The sequence below is a fragment of the Cervus canadensis genome, chromosome 26 (genome assembly GCF_019320065.1).
Source record: "Cervus canadensis isolate Bull #8, Minnesota chromosome 26, ASM1932006v1, whole genome shotgun sequence".
NCBI classification, from domain to species: Eukaryota; Metazoa; Chordata; class Mammalia; order Artiodactyla; family Cervidae; genus Cervus; species Cervus canadensis.
In genome coordinates this window covers 21242765-21256265 of record NC_057411.1, presented here as the reverse complement: position 1 = coordinate 21256265, position 13501 = coordinate 21242765, and the positions used below count along the sequence as shown (strand labels likewise).

The 13501-nt window shown below is 37.3% G+C and overlaps 1 protein-coding gene across 1 annotated transcript in view; it reads left to right on the top strand.

Annotated features, from left to right (window-relative positions):
• Positions 1–13501, top strand: part of LOC122428473 (transmembrane protease serine 11E-like) — a 117258-nt gene that overhangs the window by 68505 nt on the left and 35252 nt on the right. The window contains exon 4 of the mRNA XM_043448517.1: positions 12475–12599. Coding sequence (XP_043304452.1) covers positions 12475–12599 — 125 coding nt within the window. The remainder of the gene's footprint in view (positions 1–12474; positions 12600–13501) is intronic.

Here is a 13501-nt window from a genome sequence, read left to right as displayed (position 1 = left end):
TCTCTTATCATCTGAGCCACCAAGGAAGCCCACTCTCTAGGTTAAGCAGAGATAACTTTCCTTGCTCTTTAAATAATTAGCTTAACCTTAGTGTCTCAACTTTCCTAGTCCAGAAAATAGCAAAGATAATAATAATACATCTAAAATATTTCAAAGCAATCTTTCAAACCTTAAAATACATTCAAGTCGTAATTAAGCACTTGGATATATATTACTGGACCCAACAGCAAAGCTAGATTTGGGCTTTTTAAGTAAAGTTCTAAAGCTTTGCACTAAACTGGATACTTCATGGCTGACCATTGGCTTGATTTACAGATTTTTAGAGCTAGACAGCTCCGAAGATGAGTCCTTTTACACATTTTCTTTACCAGTTGAATCCTTTTTACACACAGGTCAGTTCAGTTCAGTTGCTCAATCATGTTCACCTCTTTGCAACCTCATAGACTGCAGCACGCCAGGCTTTCCTGTCCATCACCAACTCCCAGAGCTTGCTCAAATAATGTCTATCAAGTTTGTGATGCCATCCAATCATCTCATCCTCTGTCATCCCCTTCTCCTGCCTTCAGTCTTTTTCAGCATTAGCGTCTTTTTCAACTTGTCAGTTCTTCACATCAGGTGGCCAAAGTATTGGAGTTTCAGCTTCAGCATCAGTCCTTCCAGTGAATATTCAGGACTGATCTCCTTTAGGATGGGCTGGTTGGATCTCCTTGCAGTCAAAGGGACTCTCAAGGGTCTTCTCCAACACCACAGTTCAAAAGCTTCAATTCGTCAGCGTTTAGCTTTCTTTCTTTTTTTTTTTTTTTTTTTGGCACTTAGCTTTCTTTATGGTCCAACTCTCACATCCATACATGACTGCTGGAAAAACCATAGCTTTGACTAGATGGACCTTTGTCAGCAAAGTAATGTCTCTGCTTTTTAATATGTTGTCTAAGTTTGTCATAGCTTTTCCTCCAAGGAGTAAGCACCTTTTAATTTAATGGCTGCAGTCACCATCTGCAGTGATTTTGGAGCCCAGGAAAGTAAAGTCTCTCACTGTTTCCCCATCTATTTACACACAAGATTCATGCAAACCCCTGCTTTATGGAGCAGTGTTGCTATGGGTGGAGTGGGACTGAGACTTGGAGGCCTTACCTGCTCTATCATCTCCTTATTCCCTCAGGCACATGAGGAAATTTGAGGGATTGTTTCAACCTGCTTTGAAAGCAACTTAATTCTTCATTATGAAGGAGGAATAATGACAAAGTCAGCATTTGTTGACCATGTACTGTTTACGTGTCATGATGCCAATTGCTATATATGTGTTATTTCATCAACACTTAGAAGAACCATACAGTTAGGTTCTATCGTTATCTCTATTTATAGTAGGGGAAATGTAGACCTACAGAGAGTAACTTGCTTGCAGCAAGTGAGAAGTAGAACTGGGCCTAAACCCAAGCTGTTTGACTCCAAAGCCCAGACCTATATCCACTAAACAAGAAAATAGAAGTTATTTGCATAAAGTCATAGAATTTGTTACAATGAATCCTAAGTGGAATCTTGGTTTCCTTATTTATTAGCATCAGACTTATTACTTGTATCTCAAAATTGTGTGGCCAGAGAATACTAAGTAAAATACTTTATGTACCTCTCATATATAAAACTTTCAAGGTAATTTAGTAAACATATTTCTTGAATGTCCTCTTGTCACAAAGATAATTACATTAAAAAATCACAATTTACCTTGATTGCAACTAATATGTTTTGCATAATAGATTAGTTCCAGTTCAGCTATGACTGGTAGGAAACTTAAAGTGTCTTATATAAAATATCATTTTATTTCAGTTTAATGTAAGGCAAGTCTGGAGTTAGGCAAGTAATGGCTGATAGGGAGATTCACCAAGTATTTAGGAATCCAGGTTTCCATTGCTGTGCTGTCCCAGGGGCATGAACATACAGCCTTCCAATCATGGGTCAGTGTGATTGCCTGAACTCCAACTAGCACATTAGGATTCTACCCACTGGGATAGAGACTCCATTGGTCAGAACTCAAATCCATATGGAGACTCATGAAGAAGGGACACTCTTCTAATTTCCAGGGGGCCATATGTCCAACCAGAAATCAAAGATTCTACAACTAAGGAAAATATTTGGGATAGGAACCTATGAGTCTCTAGCACAGACATGCTAAATTTGAATGATGAGAGGTATGTCCTGTTGTGAACAGTAGGCAGATAGACATATGGGTATGAAGTTTAGACAAGTGATCTGCATTTACAGATTTGGTAGCCATCAGCATTTAGATGTGAATTAAAGCTACAGACATTGGTGACTGAAAATATTTAGTTCTTTTGGATAAGATAATACTTTTCTTATACTTTTATGGTATTAATTTGGACTATTAATTCTACCTTATGAATCTGAGCATATTTCACTGCTACTATACAATAACAATACATTAAATTATAACTAAGTTAAGGTGAGTATATAATCCAATGATTAATTTTACAAATTTGTGTTCCATCCAAAAGTTAAAACTCAATACATCCATTATATTATAGGTTAGCAATTGGTGCAGGAAATTCACTAACCAAAAATCCGACTTTTGTAAGAATAATATAAACATTAACAGAATCCATACATTTTCCAATTCTTCCTCATTGTTAAAATAATTCATATGGGTTTTATTATGTATATAAACTTCTAGATTTTCTAAGGGATTCTTTGTATATGGCATACAGTGCTTGCCAGGGAAACAGCAATGAGGAGGACACCAAAGAGTCGCACATGTTCCAGCTGGCACATTCTAATTTTAAGGCCCATCAAGATTTGCACAAGATGCAATTTTACAAGTTTGGGACTTTTAAAACTGGCTTAGGATGTAAGTAGTCAAGAAATTTTATGACTTCCTCATATAAAACTCAGATTATTTCAAATGACTTGCAGACCTGTAATTTGACCATGCCAAATAATCTGGCAGCAGCCATCAGAAAAATTATACATGTGAAAAATTATGCTAAAGTTGATTGCTTAGCAAATTGTGAATTTTAATTGTAATAATGTTGAACATTTCTTAGGTTATTTGAGGTATGGAACACTAGCTTTGGTGGAAACTAAAGCATATGTAGATCAATTAAAATTCCAAATGTTTCCTACAAATGAAGAAAATGAGAGCATATTCAACATCATTTAAATTAGAAATTATGGGTTGCTGGAACTTCTGGGATATTGAATTTGCTCTCAGATTTCTCATCTGAGAAACTTAGCATTTATATGAAAGGACTTAGTTCTTAAATAAAAGCTCTAATACAGAGACACAGGTCACTGGTCTTTCAGTTCAGAGTTATTTCTGCTACATCATGTGAACTGTTATAAGAGGCATCTAGACAAAGTCATGGGAAAGGTTTGGTAGGAGGACATCTAAAGCTACAAAAAATTCTGAAAGTCAGTGCTGTACATTAGCAGCTTCAAGAATGTCTCTGGCTCAGGTTTCTCAATCATTTTTTCTTCTGATACTCCTGACAAAATTACTCATGCACTCCCTGTTGATGCTTATTTTTCTTCCACATTTTCAAATGCATACAATTCCCTATGGCTAGCTGCAATGACGTCTCATCAACATTTCTGTGTGAAACTGCTGCTTTTAAAATTGCCTACTCAGGTCATTTTGATTTACTATGTTGACCTGGAAAGAGTTTGACGAAAATAAAGCAAATATTTTACTGCAATTAAGGACTAAACTAACTCATTTTATAAGAATATAGACCCATATCTATTTACTTAATGCGATCTTCAAATTTTTGTACCCCATCTATCTGTGACTATAAATTTCTAGAGGTCAGGCAGAGTGCCAACCTAAATCTCAATTTGTAGTTTCCTGTGCTACACCATATCTGGCTGGGAACTTAATAAAGAGATGGTTGATAACACAGTTGAGATCAGAGACATTCCTTACTGTTGAATTGTCATTAATGCTTATATAATACACGTGTCCAAAAAAGTCTGATGATACCATATGTGTAATCACAAATTCCTTTTAATGTAGGCAGGATGAAAGATATTATCACTTGAGTTTTATGGTCAAATACAAGAATCATTAAGCTATGGGTTTTACCACAGTTAGTGGTAGGGCTTTCTGTCTTTTCCAACATTTACTAAAAACTTACTATTGAATTAAGTAATACAATGCTTCTTAAAAATTTACTACTGCACTCAGTAAAACTGTATTCTTATGTCTATGATTTTAATAACTTTTAGCTTCTTTATAATGTGAAAATGCCACACAGAGCCATTTCAATAATTAGTGAAGTGTTGTTAGATATTTTAAAAAATTATCTCAGAGCTTGGTATAAATAATTTCACATTGCTCCCCCCACATAAAATTGTTTTCACTGAACAATAATTGGTGGTATTTTCCAGTATTGAGGAACATACTAAGAGTATTATAAAACACTTAGTTTTATAATAAAAAGAGCATTATAATTTTTGTTTCTATGCTAAGAATATTATGGAGAATATTGTTCATGACATTACAGAATATTCTTTCTGTTAGAATCTAAAAGAATTGCACTGCAGCCGAATAAGTGTTCAGCTTTTATCTTATGGGTACTATGAAGAATGCACTTGAACAGGGTTTATTTGTTTTCCTTGTTTTGTTTTTGAGTTGGCTGCTAGAAAGCTTCAAATTTTGTGGTCTGACTTATGGAAGTATCCAGATGGGGAATTATGATAAGCAGTTTTAGTACTATTCTCATTTTGTGTTTTCACTTTCTTCCTGCATCTCTAAATAAAACCATATACAAATGTAATTTAATACTATATATACTTTAATAATTATATAAATGTAAGTATGTGTCTACTGGAGTGGGTAACCATTCCCTTCTCCAGAGGATCTTCTCGACCCAGGAATTGAGCCCGGGTCTCCTGCATTGCAGGCGGATGCTTTATCATCTGAGCCACCCATGTGTCTTTATGGGGGTACCTTAAGTCAATCTAGAACAAGGTAGAATATAAATAAAAACATTTATAATAGAAACAATGAGCTTCCCACCATTTATCTTGGTGCTATAGAAAGAAAATGGAATCACCTGTCTAGAAATTAGATTACTACTTTGTTATGAATGTAACTTCTCTTTGCGAACTATTCATAGTTATTATTGTAGGAAATGAACACATAATTCAGTCCAAGGGTCTGGCTGATGCTATCAGATAATTTATATGTATATTTGTATAACAGTGGACACAACACAAACATGTTATTTGTAACTTTATAAGGAGTAATGCATTGGTATTTCTTAAAAAAAACAAGACATGGCAATGAAAACATATGATCCATGAACATAGATTCAAAATTTTAGTTCCACCTTGGACATTTTAATAGTCTTGTTCTAGTTTATAGTAAGACTCTAATCTCATAACTGGAGATCTCACCAGTACCTGTTGATACAAGTCTTCCACAAAGGACAAAGCATCTGAAGTATTTGTGTGGGTGAAACAAGCAGGCACACTCTATGATGTAGAGAAATGAGCTAAATATAAAATAAAACCTGAATCAATATTTATCAATTGATTTTTTTTCAATTTTTTTTCAATTGATATTTTAAAACTGAAGCTCTGACTTAGGGAACTGGTAATGTCAAAAGTTGTATGCTCAGTTGTGTTCGACTCTGTGTGACCCCATGGACTGTAGCCTGCCAGGCTCCTTTGTCCATGGGATTTTCCAAGCAAGAATACTGGAGTAGGTTGCTGTTTCCTCCTCCAGGGGATCTTTCTGACCAGGAGATCTTCCCAACCAAGGGACCGAACCAATGTCTCCTGCATTGGCAGGTGAATTCTTTACCACTGAGCTAGAGAGGCAGCTATGGGGTCACAAAGAGTTGGATACCACTTAGCAACTGAACATGAGGATGAGAACGTCATAAGGGACTATGCTGTTACTTCATCGTGGTATCTTATGCTTTTGTTTTTTGTTTGGATATCCTAATTATGTACAGACATTTAATGACCCCAAATAATATATGTCTCCTGAAATTAATGTCCCCTTATTTTAATTTATCACTTTTCTGTGCTACAATAATACTTTACAGTAGATAGGTAAGATCACAGTTGGAAAATTATACATTTTAAACAGGTAAAATAAACATATTAACCACAAAGTTTAATTATTACATTAAAGTGTTTTATGAAAATCAGGCTTTACTTAAATAGTAAATAGTCTTCATAAGGACTGACTTATCCTTTCCTGTGTGTAATATTCCAGTTTGTTGTGTAAGGCTGAGGCAGACCAGAAGTGCTATGAAAGACAGGAGGTTAAAACCCATACTGTGGTACTGACAAATGGTCAGTTCAATTTGGAGTAATCAACTTCTATTCAATTCCCTCTGTGAATGTATCTTGAGCAGCAGAGTGGTCAGAGAAGAGAGATAAGTAAGACTCAGACATTGTCCTCAAGGGAACTCAAAATGTATATTCTGATGTGACACTTAGGGGTGAATAAAACTTACTGAAGTGGAGGGGACTTTTCTGAACTGAATCTTATGTATACAGAGGCGTCTATGATGAAAGCAAATACAAACTCTAAGTTACTCTATATAGGAGGCAGCAGGAGCAAAGACAAAGAGCCAGAAAGCTCATGGGGAAGAAGGGGAATGCCAGGCCACCTGAGGCCAACTTGGATTTCAAGTGGTTTCAGTCATTGGCTCTATCATTTCCAGAAGAACAGTGTACTGTAATGGACAATGATTTAGAGATTAGGGAAATAAGCTGTAGGATGAATTTTAGTGAGAATTGTCAGAACAAGGTCAGTGGTAATGGGATTAGAGACATGTTACATTAGACTTGCCATGTAGTTGAGATGAAAAAATGCAAAGATTATTATAAGTTCTCAATGCAATTAACACTGACTTGTAGGACAGGGCTTACAACAGCCATCAGTAATCTATGGCCCAAGAGCCAAACCTGGCCCACCATCTGTTTTTGTACAGTGCTTGAGCTAAGAATTATAGCTTTTAAATGGTTGAAACGAATTAAAAAAAAATTTTATAAGAGAAAATTATACAAAATTCAAATTTCAGTGTGCAGAAATAAAGTTTTATGGAACACAGCCGTGTTCATTTTTGTATATATTAGCTGTAGCTGCTTTTACACTACAATGGCGTAGCTGACTAATTGCAATAGAAACCCAGAAATCTGCTACAGTTACTATGGGACCTTCACAGAAATTTGTTAAAGTTACTATGAAAGTAAAAGTGAAAGTTGCTCAGTCCTGTCAACTCTTTGCGACTGTATAGTCCATGGAATTCTCCAGGTCAGAATACTGGAGTGGGTAGCCTTTCCCTTCTCCAGGGATCTTCCCAACCCAGGAATCGAACCCAGGTCTCCCACATTGCAGGAGGATACTTTACCCGCTGAACCAGAAGGGGTCTGCAGTTACTATGCGGCCTTCACCGAAAACTTCGCTGATCTGTGGCTTAAAGAGTTAATAATGTATTGGGATCACCAGATTTATAGACATCGTGCACATGATCATTCAAAACAGCTCAACTGGACTGAGCAGATGAAACATTCCAGCTAAGAATATTAGCACTGCTTACCCTTACAGAAGGGGCTTCCCTCATAGCTCAGTCAGTAAAGAATCTGCCTGCAATGCAGGAGATCCAGGTTCAATTCCTGGGTCAGGAAGATCCCCTGGAGAAGGAAATGGCAACCCACTTGCCTGAAAAATCCCATGGACAGAGGAGCCTGGCAGGCTACAGTCCATGGGGTCGCAAGAGTTGGACACAACTTAGCGACTAAACCACCACCACCCTTACAGAGACTGGAGAGCGAGTTCAATGTCCGTTATTAATCAGTCCATTGTGGTAGTTTTACATTGGCATTTGTTTTGGTAAACTTTCCTCTGAAGCACTGTGAGACTTGTCGTTTGGGTCTCCAATGCTTGCCATGAGGTCTATTTGCAGTATTATAAATGCTTTTTTCCCCCTCACATTTTTGTTAATGCTCCTGCTTTTCTTTTTATACTATTCTAGAAAATGACACATTAAGAAGTGATCATGATAATGCAACTCTGGACTTGTTTTCTGGCAATTTGGGACTTATAAAAATATGCCGTGCTGGGCTAAGTCTCTTCAGTCGTGTCCAACTCTGTGCGACCCTATGGACTGTAGGCCACCAGGTTCCTCTGTCCATGGGATTCTCCAAGATCACTGGAGTGGGTTGCCATTTCCTCCTCCAGGGTCTCTTCCTGACCAAGGGATCGAACCCAAATCTCAAGTCTCCTGCATTGGCAGGTGGGCTTTTTTACCACTATATATAACCATATTTTTTTGCCAGATATATAACTATATTTTAACTGCTATATTCACCTGTTACATTCACTGTCTAGTTAAACATGTCCTCAGTTGAAAAGAAAAATCTTAGAAAGAAAGAAATTTGATACCACTGAAGTTATTGGAATTTATCTAGTCTATCTGAAGGTGGTTTTTCACGAAGAGGTTCAGATTATTTTCAACAGATCCCAATCATAATTGGACAAGGGTTTATGTGCAGGAAGGGGTTAATTACACAAGTGTCTGTTGATACATAAAATAGATTTATTCCTCCATTTTTTTGGAACACATTCCCACTACATCTAATTTGGAGCAATTCAACACTGAATCACTCGCTGAGAGAGCAAACAGAAAAGTAATTAAGAAACAGGGTGAATCAGTTTGAAAAGCAATGCCATACAGGGAAAGGAAGAGATGTTTCCAATGACAAAATCCCAGTAATATGGTCACTGCCATTATTATTAATAATTAAAATAATGATAATAATAATTCTTACTATTTGTACAATGATTTTCTACTTGGAAATCAAGATGGGAAGGGAAGGGAAGAGATGTTTCCAATGACAAAAAATCAGGAATATGGCCACTGCCATTATTATTAATAATTAAAATAATGATAATAGTAATTCTTACTATTTGTACAATGATTTTCTGCTTGACTGCTCAAAGTAATAAAATACTTCATCATTTCTCTCTCTAAGAGCTTATCAAGTTAGGAAGGGACTGTAGTTCTTATCCTTGTCTTTCATATGCAGAAAATAAGGGAGAGAATGGAATCTTCTGGTATCACACTGTACAATAAATAAGCTGGTGGTCAGAATAAAAAAACATACTCTCTTAATTGTTTATTCAGAGTGTTTTTTATGGATTCTCTTGGTTTATTCTATGCTATCCCTATTATTTCCCTCAAAGCCACCAAAGACAGAGCATCTCTAAAATAGTTTTGAAAGGTGGAAGAGAGGAACAGAAAATGCAGTAGTATCTCAAACAGGTTAGTGATAGGAATTCCATGAAAAGACATGTATATTAAAGCATATATATGGAATCTAGAAAAAGGGTACAGCGGAATCTATTTGCAGGGCATAAATAGAGATGCAGATGTAGAGAATGGACATGTAGACATGGGTGGGGGAAGGAGAGGGTAGGACAAATGGAGAGAGTAGCATTGATGTATATACACTATCACGTGTGAAATAGTTAGCTAATGGGAAGCTGGTGTATAGCACGGGAAGCTCAGTTCAGTGCTATGACCCAGAAAGGATCGGGTGGGGAGGATGGGAGGAAAGTTCAAGAGGGAGGGGATACATGTACACATATAGCTGATTCACTTTGCTATACAGCAGAAACTAACACATTATAAAGCAAATATACTCTAATCAAATTTTTTTTTAAAAAGACATGTATAACTGTCCTCCTTAGTTTCTCTCTCATTTATTTGAAAGCCATGATATCTCCTTTTAAAAAGAATCCATCATAACATAAAAAATACATAAGTTAAAAGTTGCTCACTTACTTTTATTTCACTTCTTACTATTAAAAATTTTGTGTTTTTTTAATATACTTTTCTCTGCACACACACATGTATTTTTATTATTAACATTTACAAAAGCCAAACATAGGATGCATATTATTCTGCAACATTTTTTTCATTAAAATAGTTTATTGGCCTTTTGTATGCTGATACAGGTAAATACTACCTCATAAATTTAGTGGCTGCAATTTTAAATTTTCTATCTCAATGAAAAGTTATTGTAGAATGAATATAACTTCTGTCTTATATTTCACAATTTTATACTTTCATTTGATGATTATATCAATTGTTTCCTACAATTACAAATTATATTCTTCATCTGGCATGTGTTGAAATTAGTTAAGAAGCCTTTCCCTCCCCACATTCCCTCTAACATTTTGCTTATGTCTGCTGTGCACATCTCCTTTCTTCTGCAAGTGAATAGCAAGCATTCAGGGATGGAGGGACAGGAATCAGTTTATAAGCATCTCAGGCACGTCTTCACATAAGAAATATGCAGAAGTGGAGAAGTCCTTTTATACTTCAGTAATCGTCATTCTAGGAACAGGTGTTTGGAATCCCACTTAAAGGAGAACTGGAGATGGAAGAGACTGGGGAGAGGAAGATAAAGTTTCCTTGGCTATAGCCCCATGGGGAAATCACAGAACCAAGGGAGGAGACCAAGTAGATCCCTGGAGCCTTCACTACATCCCAGTGACTTCAGCAGGGGCAGAGGTCTGTAGTGATGACACTGTTGACTTCTGTGACAGTGTTCCCACTGAACAGGACATTGAGACAGAGTCAAGATGGGATGAAGGTGTGCCAGCGACCAAAATGATCAGACCACTTCCTAGTCCTGTATCAAGCTTCCCTGGTGGCCCAGTGGTAAAGAATCCACCTGCTAAAGCAGAGATGTGGGTTTAATCCTTGGGTCCAGAAGATCCCCTGGAGGAGGCAACCCATTCCAGTATTCTTGCCTGGGAAATCCCATGGACAGAGGAGCCTGGCAGGCTACAGTCCATGGGGTCACAAAAGAATTGGATATGACTTAGTGACTAAACAACAAGTCTTGGATCACCAGGAAATGGAGTCTCCTTGATTTCTGTAAGCAACAATTATTTACTGTAAAATTCTTCACAATTTTCAAGAAGTTTTCACATTCATGATTTCATTCAGGGTCCTAGAATCAACCATGTGCTTTAGACAGTGGGTGGCCTGTCACTTATTGCCAGATGGCGGAACTTAGTTCAGGGTCTAAATAACTTGTCCAAGCTGATAAGGAAAGGGTTGGACTTGGAATTCTCTTTATTCTGAATCCACCCCACGTGGTCCTCCAGGATAACCCTGTTCTTTCCCCCAGTTCTCATGTACCAGACTTTTGTGGAGATAAGAACACATGCCTTGTTTCTACCAGCATGATAAATACCCCTAGAAATGGAAAATAACAGCATCATGATTCAACAACTGGGCCCACTCTGACTTTTCATTTTCTCTAACTTTTGAGTTTGTTTAGAAGCTATTGTAACACAAGGGAATGGTAACTTCACTAATCAAACAAAAAGCAGGTTGATCAGCATTTCTCAGTAACTTATTTTTGAAAGCAGAACAAATGGGAGCGGTTGAGAAAGTTTTATGCAGAGGGGATTTCCTGAAGCATTGCTGAAGTTTAGAGGTAAACATCAGTTCAAACACTCTGGCTCTGTAGAAAAGAACTCTGGTTCTTTTCTAGAGTTATGTGTATCCTTGAAGTTTGTTTCAGAAAAATATTACGAGAATAGAATTAGTAGCTTTGCCTGGAACCTGATACGGTTCAAGCTGTAACATATATCATGTGCATGCTAAGTCACTTCAGTCGTGTTTGACTCTGTGGGATCTTCCTGACCCAGAGATTGAGTGTCTCCTGTATTGGCAAGGAGGTTCTTTACCACTAGTGTCACTTGTGAAGCCCAAAAGTTTAGGATTTAGGGAGTTCCCTGGTGGTCTGTGTGTTTAGTCGCTCAGTTGAATCCAACTCTTTGCAGCCCTTTGGCCTGTAGCCCACCAAGTCTCCTCTGTCCATGGGAGGAATTCTTTTCCAGGCGAGAATACTGGAGTGGGTTGCCTTTTCCTTCTCCAGCTCTTCCAGTCCTAGGGCTTCAACCTGCATCCCCTGTGTCTGTTGCATTGCAGGCAGATTTTTTACTTCACTGAGCCATCAAGGAAGCCCTAATAAGTATCATAGGCCATTTAAAATTCTATGATGGAAACAGGCTTTAAACATTTTCATAGCTTGTACAGTGCCTGAAAGTAGCTTGCATGTGACCACTCAGTAAATCATAGCGAACTCTTACATTGCACTTGCTACATGCTAGGCACTGTTGTAGGCACTTGACCTACAGTAATTCATTTAATCCTTAATGATAATCCTCTGAGACTGGTGCTATCATTATCATCTTCATTTTTTGAGCAAGGAAACTGAGGCACAGAGAAATCAAATTACGTGCCTAAGGTCAGGCAACCAGAGCCAGGAATGGCTTCAGCAGGGATTGGGGTATGTTTTAAACCAAAACAGTACTCTTCCTTCTGAGTGTCCTGAATTAATTCCCCAGGAATATCTGTTTCACCTAAGGAGTGGGTGTGGTGTATACTGTAATATAATCCACCCGTTTGCTTTCTTTTTCAGGTCATCTGTGGTGAGAGCCAGGAAGAGGGCTTGTCTGGAGCCCTGGGTTATTGGCCTCATCACCTTTATTTCCTTAATTGTCCTGGCAGTGTGCATTGGACTCATCGTTCATTATGCAAGATACAGTAAGTATGGGTTGCCCTGGCATCATGTGATTTACCTCAAATATTTCCTGATCTACATTTCTGTTTTGATTTGCCTCAGGCTTATTCATTCATTACCATAATTTGTTCACATGGATAGTTCAAAAGGATCTTTACCTGCCTTGTTACTCATTTAATCTGCACAAGCCAAGGAAGATTCTTTCTTCTATCTTTGATGTAGCAATGCTTCCTGCTGGGAATATCATGCTAGCTTTCATATTCATTGACAAGCAATAATCAAGTCTTAATTATGGGAAAACCATAGGAAAGGTAGAGTCCAATGTTTGGAGAGGTTTGAAGTCATCGGATTTTAAATCATCTTGATTTAAAATAACTCCAACTCATTGAAATCCTGACAGTTCAATAAACTATACAATCAGAGATTATAGACTGGTAGGCTCTATTCTGTACTAGTAAGTTGGAAAAATGCTTATAGCAGTATATGTTGAATAAATGTCTATTGTCATTATTTTAAAATCATCTTGGGATATATTGCAAGTGCTTAAAGAAAATAAGATATGCTGAGAAGGTTAATTATAAAGAGGTTCACTCTGTGGTATTCAGGTACCTCCCTGTTAGATGAAGCATGAATGCTGCTCTGTTATTAGAAAGGTCCCCAGGGTACTTCAGAACTGTTTTTCCAGGGCATAACAACCCTTCTGAAGTTTCCTTCTTACTCTGTCTCAGGTTTTAATTAGCTGACTCCACTTTGACCTGTTGGTTTAATATCTCCCTTAGTGACTAGATAATGCTTTGATATTTAAGACCCTGTAACCAAAAAAGCTAATCACTTGATTCTAATTTAATTGGGAATTTGCAGAAGTTGCTTTCCTGTGAAGAAAGATGGTGATCTGTAAATTGGTTATATTCTGCTAACAGACACA